The sequence below is a fragment of the Monodon monoceros genome, unplaced genomic scaffold (genome assembly GCF_005190385.1).
Source record: "Monodon monoceros isolate NGI ecotype Baffin Bay Population unplaced genomic scaffold, NGI_Narwhal_1 Super_Scaffold_9, whole genome shotgun sequence".
Classification (NCBI taxonomy): Eukaryota; Metazoa; Chordata; class Mammalia; order Artiodactyla; family Monodontidae; genus Monodon; species Monodon monoceros.
Genome location: NW_021703786.1, coordinates 23,865,089 through 23,877,054, shown reverse-complemented (window position 1 = coordinate 23,877,054; position 11,966 = coordinate 23,865,089). Strand labels below are relative to the sequence as shown.

General features: G+C 43.7%; 1 protein-coding gene across 13 annotated transcripts in view; it reads left to right on the top strand.

The window, feature by feature from the left end:
• The first annotated feature begins 563 nt into the window (after positions 1-563).
• Positions 564-11,966, top strand: part of BPTF (bromodomain PHD finger transcription factor) — a 132,488-nt gene continuing 121,085 nt past the window's right edge. For 10 of the 13 annotated variants that reach the window (XM_029212860.1, XM_029212856.1, XM_029212859.1 and 7 more), the window contains exon 1: positions 564-1,375. In XM_029212860.1, the coding sequence (XP_029068693.1) occupies positions 763-1,375 (613 nt within the window). In that variant the 5' untranslated portion in view covers positions 564-762. The remainder of the gene's footprint in view (positions 1,376-11,966) is intronic. The other 3 variants (XM_029212861.1, XM_029212862.1, XM_029212855.1) reach the window with 1 other exon arrangement.

Sequence of the window (11,966 nt, the reverse complement as noted above, 5' to 3'; positions counted from 1 at the left end):
CCCCGAGTAGTTGTCACTGGGATCGATTTCAGGACTCTCTAGAGCCCAGCCTTCGGAGTTTCACATTTCTGGGGGCTCGTCTCCCCGCCCTCAGGTAATTTCCCTCCGTTGCTGGCGCTGCCCTGCCCCCTCGGTCGCTGGAGTCTCCCCCCCTGCCCGACACCCTCTCTGGCTCTTTCAGCATCAGTTTCCCCAAGGAGGCAGGAGGCAGACGAATTTGGGGGCTTCCCTGCCCTCGTCTTGGAGCCGGGGAAGGGAAGATGCGGGCAGGAGGCTCACTCTGTGAGTTCAGGCTCGGCAGCCGGCTCCCGAGGCCTTCGGCCCGGGGCACTTCGCGAGGGAGCGACCCTCTCCTCAGAGCCGCCAGCGGGTGCAGTCCAGCCACGCCGAGCGGAGGGGGCCCGGGGCTCCCCGCCCCCGACCCGGCGTTGCCGCGCTCCCCCTAGCGGCCGCCGTGCGGCCTCGCTCCGTCCCAGGCTCGTCGGCGGCGCAGCTCACGTGACCGCGCTCCGGGCCTGCGGCCGCTGTCGGTTCCCCCAGTCACCGAGCGAGAGGGAAGAAACAAGATGGCGGCTGAAGGCGATCCGGAGTGGGGCCCCAGCAATTCGGATTGAGCCTTCTCCCTCCACCCGCTTCCGCCGGCCGGGCCCCTCCCGCCCGGCCTCGCGGGCCTCCCCACCCGGCCCCGGCGCCCCCCACCGCCACCCCTCCGCCCGCCCCTCCCCCCTCCGCTTTCCCTTCTCCCCCCGCCTCGGCTCCGACATGAGGGGTCGGCGGGGCAGGCCGCCCAAGCAGCCCGCGGCTCCCGCTGCGGAGCGCTGCGCCCCGGCCCCGCCGCCGCCGCCGCCGCCTACGTCCGGACCCATCGGGGGGCTCCGCTCGCGGCACCGCGGCAGCAGCCGGGGCAGGTGGGCCGCCGCCCAGGCTGAGGTGGCGCCCAAGACGCGGCTGAGCTCGCCCAGGGGGGGCAGCAGTAGCCGGAGGAAGCCGCCGCCACCGCCGGCCCCCCCTAGCACCAGCGCCCCGGGCCGGGGGGGGCGAGGAGGCGGGGGCGGCAGGACGGGGGGCGGGGGCGGCGGCGGCCACCTGGCCCGGACCACCCCGGCCCGGAGGGCCGTCAACAAAGTGGTGTATGATGACCACGAGAGTGAGGAGGAAGAGGAGGAGGAGGACATGGTCTCCGAGGAGGAGGAGGAGGAGGAGGACGGCGAGGCTGAGGAGACCCAGGATTCCGAGGACGACGAGGAGGATGAGATGGAAGAGGACGACGATGACTCCGATTATCCGGAGGAGATGGAAGACGACGACGACGACGACGCCAGTTATTGCACGGAAAGCAGCTTCAGGAGCCATAGCACCTATAGCAGCACTCCAGGTACCCACCCAGCCCAGTTGCTGCAGACTCCTTCCCCACCTCCTCCCCCTTCTCCCCTCGCTCACTCCCTCTCTGGTCTCCCCCCCACCCCCTCCTCCCCCCTCAGACAGAGGGGAAATGCGACGGCACATCAAGTGGCAAAAAACTAGATTTACTAGAGGAAAGAGGCGCATTGTTCAAAATGGAGATTGCATTGTTGCAGTTCGCAGGCCACACACTCGCGCTCTCTCTCCCTCTCCCCCCACCAACCCCCTCTTTTTCCTCTTAAAAATTTGTGCCAGTGCAGTGTCTCCACCGGGCAGGGTTGAAACTTTGGCACACACACATCCATTGCATTCATTTTTCACCCCTTGTTTTGGTTTGGTTTTTTGGAATGAAAGAAGCCTCTTGTTTTTGCAGACCTCTTTGCATTTCTAATGTGGTTTCTTTTAGATTTTTATTCTATATCTGTTCCTAAAAAGGGAATTCAGGATTTAGACAGATTGTGCCATACAAACACACACAAAACATGCTTCTCTTCACACCCCGAGCTGTGTGGTTTTAAAAGTGTGTTAAGGAAATAGATCAGTTGGGTTAGTAGGGGAGCCTTATCTGGTCCTGTGTGTTTGTTTTTATTCTTGAGTGCTAATGGGCGCGTGCAACAGTTGCGGGTAAATGGCCGATTAAAAAGCAAAGCAGAAAAACCAAAGGAAACCAAAACAAATTTAGTATTTCATCTGATTCAAAATCATTTCGGTAAAATGCAAAATAAAATAAGAGACCTCAGGAACATGCGTCTTAACTAATTTGATGCCTTTGCCTGAGAAATGCAGTTTCCTGTCACCTGTTGCAGAGACGTATAGTTGATCATGCAGACGCAATTGCTGAAGATGAACTTTTGGACCAACTCCCAAGTCACAGCAGAAGTATAGGGAGATTTATTGCAAAATGACTTTTTATTTTCATTCTGTTTCTGAGGATAATAGTCCTCCCTGATCTGTAATGAATTTCTCCATGGTGACTCCTCTCCTATTTTCTCAGAGTTCCTCTAGGCTGGTGCTGAGATACGTTTTGTTTATTTAAAAAACACACACATACACACACAATGGCGGCTTTGTATTAAATACGTACTTGCGGCTTACTAAATTGTGAAAAAAACTGTAATTTATAGCGATAACCTACAAGACTTTTCCTTTATATTTTTGTTAATCTGGATTAACTAAATTAGAATCCAGTTTTCAGAGCATTTAAAAAGTAAAGTTCATGAGGGAATAGGATCTTAACGAAGTGATAAAGGTGTGTCACTTGTTTTTAAAAGAGACTAGGATAGTAGAAGTGGTTAAATTTAAGTGTGTCTGTTTTTTTATAAATACCTAAATACTCATTGGAGGAGTATGAGTATTAAGTCAGATGTAAACCTGTTTAGATTGTCCTAACAGCACATGAAAAAGGTAATTTCTTTTGCCTGACAGAATATCTGCCTGTCTTTGGGGTCGGGTGTGGGGAGAGCTGGCAGGAGAATGAAGGGAATGAATCAAATGTCAAGTGTTTGTGTCCTGTATGTAGAAGGGACTACACACCATTCTTCATTTCTTGCCAACTTAATTTTAGTACATCTTTTATAGTAATAGTTTTTACTTTAAGAAATCACATGTGGTCTTTTCTACCAAGAGCCCAGAATGGAAAGACCCGTGGAGAGTAAATTACACTATTGGAGGAAGTTTTCTCAGATGAGACAGAGCTAAGGTGTTTTGGCAGGGTGGTTCAGCTAACTTTAACTCCTCTTTGAAGGCCTAGAAAATAATACTTAGGGTTGAGAGCAGTGTATATGCTGAGTTAAATGACAGTTTGTGGTTAGGTTTCCTTTTTTAAAAAGATGCTTATATCTTTATGTACTTCCATGACATTCCGTTTTTTCTGATGACATTCGTAGTGCACCTTGTGTATGCTTGTCCTATCTTTATGTGAAATTATGGATTATATATCCTTATATTAATCTTATACCCCCTGCATTTCCTAGTACAGCGTCTCTCACACAGCCGGTGCTCATCAGAGATTGGTTGGACAGATGATTGTTAGTAGGTGAGAACTTGTAATAGATGAAGTTGTGCTAATTCTACTGTGGGTGCCATAATTCCTAAATATTTTGGATTTGGGAAACTAAATATTGGTCTAATTAGATTTTGATACTTTGACCAGGGAATGTTTTTAGTAGCAGAGTTAGTGTGTTTTGAGCTGCTGTTTCATATTGCTTGCCAGGCATTTTCCTTTCTTTATTGGATGTGGTGTTAACGTGTTAGATGTTGTACTTTTTGAAACATTATTTCTCAAGATTATGGTAGAAGAGATGATACATTTTGCGTTCTAAACTTTTAGAATACGTCTACTTGCCTAGAATAACAATGCACGACAGTGAGTTGTTTAGGCTAAGCACCTGTTTCATTAGTTTTATTGTCTGTACTTCTAGGTAAGTGTGTATGTATGTGCTTTGGAAGGAAAAATGTTCTAGATGGTTTGATATCCCCAAAGCTCATAAATAAATATGTTTGGTGGATTTGAATCCAGCTGTATTGTCAGGGCTCAGAGAGGAATATACTTTATTGGTAATTTAGAGGAGATTATTAAGCTTTGTAAACTAGAATGTTGGCTTAAGTACTAAATATTCAATTCCTAGTATAAGAAATTACTCATTCATCTATTCATATGTTGAGTACTTTGTAGGTAATATACCTGTTGATGCGAAGACATTGGTTGATGTTACTAGCTTAATTTTCTAAAACCATATATTTAAAAAAGTTTATTCACTGGAGGTGAAATGTTTTCCTTTTAATGGAGAAATTTTAAATGGGTACGTAAGGTACTCACATGACAGATATTATTATAGGTATAACAATTTGTTAATACAAAATTGAAATCATCTAGTTTTGCTTCAATTCAAGGCATTTGGTTGAATAAGGCTTTTATTTTTATTGTTAAAATTTAGAGTTATTTCAGCCTGTAGGTTTTATGACATAGTTTGCCAGTACATTGAGAAGGATTGTGTAGAAAATCTTTTGAACAGGCATTTGGTAAAGTTCTGACAGCACCTTGAAATCAAGCATTTTCTAATTCAAAAAAGTTAAATTAGACTTTAAACAGAATAGTTCTTGCATTTAACTTGTGTGGAACTTCTGAGAATACCTAGGTGGTATTTTGATTTTTTTTGTTGTTGTTGTTTTGCGGTACGCGGGCCTCTCACTGTTGTGGCCTCTCCCGTTGCGGAGCACAGGCTCCGGACGCGCAGGCTCAGCGGCCATGGCTCACGGGCGCAGCCGCTCCGCGGCACCTGGGATCTTCCCAGACCGGGGCACGAACCCGTGTCCCCTGCATCGGCAGGCGGACCCTCAACCACTGCGCCACCAGGGAAGCCCCTAGGTGGTATTTTGAAATTTGGAGCTTCTGATGACTTCAGAAAGCAAAAGCGCTGGTGTTGCCCTGGGAGAGTTAGTGATTTATGTCCTCTAAGGCAGGGGTCCGGTACTGGTCCGCAGCCTGTTAGGAACCGGCCTGCACAGCAGGAGGTGAGCGCGAGGAGTGAAGCTTCATCCGCCGCTCCCCATCGCTCGCATTACCGCCTGAACCCCCCCCCCCCCCCCCGGCATGGAAAAATTGTCTTCCATGAAGCCCTGGTGCCAAAAAGGTTGGGGACCTGTGCTCTAAGGATTATGACAGTGGAGATGGGTGGCGTAGGTGCCATGAATGAACTGTAGATTGATCTGAAGCAGAATTTGTTACCTGCTGGCAGTATTTATTCTCACTGGTGTCAACCAAGTATCTTTTCATTGTGCTTGGAATTCCTGATTGCTGCAAGTGAGGTACGAAGTGCAGTGGAGATTTAAAGGAGGGCGAGATCATACCCTATTTGGGGGAGTTGGTGTGGGTGTATGCTTCCTGGATGGACATGTGGCTACTGAGGACGGACAGAAGAAGGGAGGGAGCAGCATGAAGCAAGGCACTGATTCTAAGGTGCAGGCAGGCTTAAGTAACCTGCTTTAGCAAGAGCCTGAGTATGTGAATAGGAAATAAAAAAATAAAGCACCATTGTTGGGCAGTACTTAGAGAACCAGGCTATAGCATCTCCTCTCTCCCTCATTTGTAGGATAACAATTGGGGTAGATCAGTGATCCTCAGTCATTTTTCACTCTTGGAACACCCAAGGGATTTGCTGTATTCCTATCAGCACCATGTGGGAGCATGAAACAAAACCAAATCAAATCGTGGCTACTGTTAAATCACTGATGCAGCCAGTTCTTTCCCCCACAAATTGAGAGAATTAATGGAAGAGGTGATTTCTGAAGTCTCCTCCCCTCCCACCCTCCTGTCTATTTCAGATCTATTTCATTTGTGGGTATTGGGGATCAATCAGAAGATCTGGAAACAAGCGGGATATGATTTCAGGGGGACATCAGGAAGTTTAGCATTACTTCTGTTCTGCAAGATGGATTGGAAGAGGACAGATAACTGGTGGAGATCTGGATGGGTTTTGTAGCCCTGGATGGGAAGATCAATTCAGGAGGTACTTCAGAATTCTCCAGCATCAGAAGTGTAGACAGAGGAATGCATCAGATATGCCTCTGTAAGAGTGGCAATGCTTTCAGTAGGAACAGGAATTCAAGATTATAAGGGAAATTAATGAGATCTGTTTTCAGGTATTGGTACCTGAAGAGGTTAAACATGAGAATTAAAAGAAAGAAAATGCGGGCCCCAAAGAGTTATTAAAAAGTTGGACAACATGACCTGTGGGTATTAGAGAGGTGTGTCTGAGGTATGCAATAATAGATGGTCTGTGTACAGCTCAGGCTCAGTACTCTTCTGGTGTATATTTGGAAGTGGAGCTGGGTATTGAAATGTGGGTGTGCAGCAGGAATGAGGATATTAAGGCCAGGAGCTCTGGTCTGTTCCGTTAGGTCTGCCTTTCCTCCCTCTTCAAGACCCCATGTCCTCCCTGTGACTGCAGATCCTTGGTGGGGGGGGTGCCACGGGTGAGAAGGTGGTGGTAGTGGTGGCAGACTGGTAGTCTGGGTGACACAGACAGGAGCAAATCCTAGTAGATGCCCTCTTTGCATTGGTTAGATTGCTCCCTCCCTGGTCCTTAGCCATGCTCTGGGGATCTCTTCCTAGAAGTCTTCCCAGAGTTCTGTTGCTCACCTTGGTCTCTTCTCTCTCTCTCTCTCTCTCTCTCTTTTTTTTCTTTTTGGCTGCACCGCTTGGCATGTGGGATCTTAGTTCCCCGACCAGAGATCGAACCCGCACCCCCTGTAGTAGAAGCATGGGGTCTTAATCACTGGATCGCCAGGGAAGTCCTCTCTTCTCTTTGAATGCCTCTTATAGCAGTTATAGCCTCATCTTCATAATTTAGCACTAGTTTAGCACTGACCCTCATTATTCTAATTTTTTTCATGCTTTCAGTTCTTTAAAATGATAAGCTTCAGGAGACAGAACATTTCTTAAAAAAAAACAACTTAAAAAATGCACTTTAAAAGATAGACAGTAAAATGCAGATAGTATTAAGATGCATATAGCTAAATATAATGTTTTAATTGTTTGGTATACTGGTATGTATCAGATTATTCTATATATTTTTCTAGATACTAAGTTACATTCCTCAAGTATTTTTTGATTGCTGGTTGATTTTTAAAAATAGTAACAGTAAGAGCTAACATTGGACATCTAAATTACTGAATTATTTTTGAGAAGTATTTAATAAAAATTACATTTAAAAAAATACCAAAAAATTGGGAATTCCCTGGTGGTCCAGGGGTTAGGACTCTGAGCTCTCACTGATGAGGGCCCAAATTCAATACCTGGTTGGGGAACTAAGATCCCACAAGCTGGCATGGCAAAAAAAAAATTTTTTTTTAAATTATACACACACACACACACACACACACACACACACACACACAGTTTTGCATTTTTAAAATAGCAGCTTTATTGAGATACAGTATACGTACCATAAAATTTACCCTTTAAAAAAAGTGTATTATTCAGTGGTTTTTAGTATATTCACGGAGTTGTGAATACATCATCCCTACCTAATTCCAGAACATTTTTTATCACCCCAACAAGAAACCCATATCCATAGCAGTCACTCCCTGTTCTCTCCCTCCCCTGCTCCATCCCCTGGCAACCATTACTTTCATTCTCTGTTGATTTGTCTCTTTTGGAACTTTCTGATGAAAGGAATCATACAATATGTGGCTCCTTTCACTTAGCATAATGTTTTCAAGGTTCATGGATCTTGGAGCATGTAACAGCACTATATTTAAATAATATTCCATTATATGGATATACCGCATTTTGCTCATCCATTCATCACTTCATGGCTATTTGAATTGTTTCTACTTTTTGGCTGTTATGAATAATACTGCTGCTAACCTTCGTGTATAGGTTTTTGTCTGGACAAGATGTATTTATTTCTCTTGGGTATATCCTAGGAGTGGAATAGCTGGATTATTACAAATACAATTTTAATAGAATCTTTATAACCAGACTTATTTTGTTCATTACAGTAGTTTTAAAACAGTTCTCTTAGGATGAATGAGAGCTGGTTTGTAAATCTTCCAAAATATCTATGATTTTTGGATTGCTTTAGGTCAGCTTGGAGAATTTATACCAGGGTTTGTCAGAGAAGGAGCAGTGTAAGTGGAGTCGTTTTCCCACATAGTCAGTGTGAGGGCGTCTGGCAGGCTTCGGAGGCATCCACATATGTCAGCCCACCGCAAAATTTTAGGCTGTCATGATACGTGAGAGTCTCAGGATTTTAGATAAATCTTTTATGAATGTCAAGGATCTAGGGAGGTAGCATGTAGCACAGAGTTTTAAAGAGTGAAGGATCTGGAACCAGTCCTCATAGGTTTGAATCTGGGCTCTGTGATGATGGGCATTTTGCTCAGCTCTTTGTACCTCACTTACCTCCTTTGTAAAATGGAGATATCATAGTACTGAATTCAGGATGTTGTGAAGGCTGAATGGGTTAATGCATGTGAAGTGCCTAGAACAGTGCCTGGCATATATATAGTAAAGATTCAATATATAGTAGCTATTATTGTCTGTTGATTTGTTCCTGAACTGAAAGTGGATATTCTGTAGGGATATAGGGACCTTACAATGTAGTGAGGTAGTATTTTATTCTGTCGAAAGCTGTCAACTGACTCACAAGGTATAAAAATATTTTAAGGACCACATTAAATAAAAATATACCTGAAAATAGAGCTTTATTTTCCCCCCTTTAAAAGAATTACTAAATGTTTAACTTACCCATTCAAAACATTCAGTTTACCTAACATCTGATTTATTCTAGAACTATAATAAATAATACATTTACTTTAGTTATTTACAGGGGTCAGTTAAAGTAGAAATAGTGCTCTTGATAATTTCAGCTCTTTGGTAGTTCCTCTCCTCCATGCCATTTTCCTCTGCCTGTTCCTTAAACACCAGGTTTCCAAACCAGCCCCTGGCCCCCTCACTGTCTCCCTCCTTCCCCTGAGATCTCATTTATTCTCAAGTTGTTTTTAAAAATTGCAATGAAAAATTTAAAAATAGTGTAGATTTACTCCTTTGGGAAAATACATATAATATAAAGATGAAAATGAAAATCATCTGTAATCCCACCAACCAAAGATACTCACTAGACATGTTTCTGTATATATATATATAATTCCACTTACTGTAACCTGCTTTTATCTACACATTTTTTAAAAGTTATAACTAGGATGACACTAAACAAACTGTTTTTCCCTGATATACGGCAAGGTTTTCCCATATCACTGTATCTTTATCAGTCAGTCATCCCTAATGATTAGTAATGCTGAGTATCTCTTCACGTGCTTATTTGCTGTCTGTGAAGAAAATCATTGGTGAAGTGTCTGTTGAAATATTTTGCCCGTTTAAAAAATATTTATTTATTTATTTAGGCTGTGCTGAGTCTTACTTGTGGCATACGGGATCTTTAGTGGCAGCATGTGGACTAATTAGTTGCAGCATGCATGCAGGATCTAGTTCCCTGACCAGGGATTGAACCCAGGCCCCCTGCATTGGGAGCGCAGTCTTATCCACTGGACCACCAGGGAACTCCCTTTGCCCAGTTTTTAATTGGGTGGTTTTCTTATTATTGAATTTGGAAAGTTCAGCTAACATTATAATTATTTATGATATATAATTTCCCAAAGCTCTTTTCTCTGTTCCTTTTTTTTTCTCTTTGATATTGGAGACTTTTTTCAAGTGCCTCGTGATCCTCAACTGTTCATATTTAGGAGTGAAGCACTGGGTAGCACTTTGTGGGTGGCCATGGGTTGTCACCTGGTGGGTTTCACTGCAGAGTAATTGGGCAGTGGAACCCCAGGTATCAATATTTGTTTTTGTTTTTGTGAATTTTTGTTTTCTCTTTCACTCTTTTTTTTTTTCCTCCTGTGAGTCTATTTGGTTTCTTAAGGGAAGATTTCTTAAATCTTTTTTCCTGGGGCTGGGAGTAGGGGTCCGAGGGCACGTGACCAATATCCTGGGAAGCCAGATGAGGGAGGGTGACTAGGGCTCACACCTTGGAGTAGGCACACTTCACTGAGTTTCTCTGTTACGAACCCTGAGCCAACTTTTTTTTTTTTTTTTTAAGTGTGGTGTAATTGACATACAACATTATCTTAGTTGCAGGTGTACAGCTTAATGGTGTGATATATATATACATTGCTGAATGATCACCACAGTAAGTCTAGTTAACACCTGTCAACATACATAGTTACAAAAACATGTTCTTTTTCTTGTGATGAAAACTTTTGAGATCTGCTCTCTTAGCAACTTTCACATATACAATATAGCACTCTTAACTATAGTTACCATGTTGTACAGTACATCCCCATAACTTATTTGTATTGATATTATAACTGGAAGCTTATAGCTTTTCACCCCCTTCACCCATTTTGCCCACCCCCTATCCCCTGCTTCTGGCAGCCATCAGTCTGTTCTCTGTATCTGTGAGCTTGCTTGTTGGCTTGTTTTTTAGGTTCCATATATAAGTGAGATCATACGGTATTTGTCTTTTTCTGTCTGACTTATTTCACTTAGCATAATGCCCTAAGGGTCCATCCATGTTGTCACAAATGGCAGGATTTTCTTCTTTTTTATGGCTGAATCATATTCCATATATGTATATTGTGTGTGTGTGTGTGTGTCTGTGTGTGTGTGTATGTGTATACACCACATTTTTTTAATCCATCCATCAATGGATACTTAGGTTGTTTCATGTCTTGGTTATTGTAAATAATGTTGCAGTGAACATGGGGGGTATAGATGTCTTTATTTTTTTTGGCGGTACGCGGGCCTCTCACCGTTGTGGCCTCTCCTGTTGCGGAGCACAGGCTCCAGACGCGCAGGCTCAGCGGCCATGGCTCACGGGCCCAGCCGCTCCGCGGCATGTGGGATCTTCCCGGACCGGGGCACGAACCCGTGTCCCCTGCATCGGCAGGCGGACTCTCAACCACTGTGCCACCAGGGAAGCCCCTAGATGTCTTTTTGAGATAGTGATATCTTTTCCTTTGGATATATCCAGAAGTGGAATTGCTGGATCATATGGTAATTCTATTTTTCATTTTTTGAGGAACTTTCATACTGTTTTCCATAGTGGCTGCACCAATTTACATTCCTACCAGCAGTGCATAAGGGTTTCCTTTTTTCCACATCCTCGCCAACACTTGTTATTTCTTGTCTTTTTGATAATAGCCATAATAACAAGTGTGAGGTGATACCTCATTGTGGTTCTTTTCTCTTTGTTCTAGTATGTTTTTACCTTTTGTACTTCTTTGTTGTCAATTTACCAAGTGTTGAGAGGAAAAGGATATTAGCTCATGTTGCATATTTATCATATATAAAGTGAAGTCTCATTAAGTATTTCTTTACAAAACGGTTAAAAAATAACTTACCTAATACTTATTCAGCGTGCAAGGTACTGTGCTAAAACCTTCACAGAGATCCGGTGATGGATAAGAAACGGTCCCTACTCTCAGGTCTTTATTCTTTCAAGAGGGAATAATAAAACAGTGCATAAATATAAAATAATATAGGGCAGGCTGTGGTAAGTGCTGTAAGAAAAACAATTAAATTAGGGAGAGAGATCATATTCTATATATTTGGGAGATCAGAAATGGTGTCAAGAACAAGGTTGAATTTGAGATATTTCTTGAAGATTGGGTAGGATTTCTCCAGGTGGAGGTTGAACAGAAAGAGAAAGGAGGAGGTGAAAGGTAACAGATGACAGGAAGGTGAACGTTCAGGGACTGCGTACTTGATGTCTGAGTGTGGAGGAGGCGAGACTGTAGAGAAGTGGAGATTATGTTTTGGTCCAATTTGAATAAATGCCAGTCTGAGGAATTTGAACTTAGTAGGCAGTGTGTAGTCATTGAATGTTTTAAAAGTGGCATATGTCATGATAAAGCTGAGCTTTTTGGGAATTCCCTGCCAGTCCAGTGGTTAGGGCTCCACGCTTCCACTGCAGGGGTCATGGGTTCGATCCCTGGTCGGGGAACTAAGACCTGCATGTCATGTGGTGCCGCCAAAAAAAAAAAAAGCTGAGCTTTTTGAA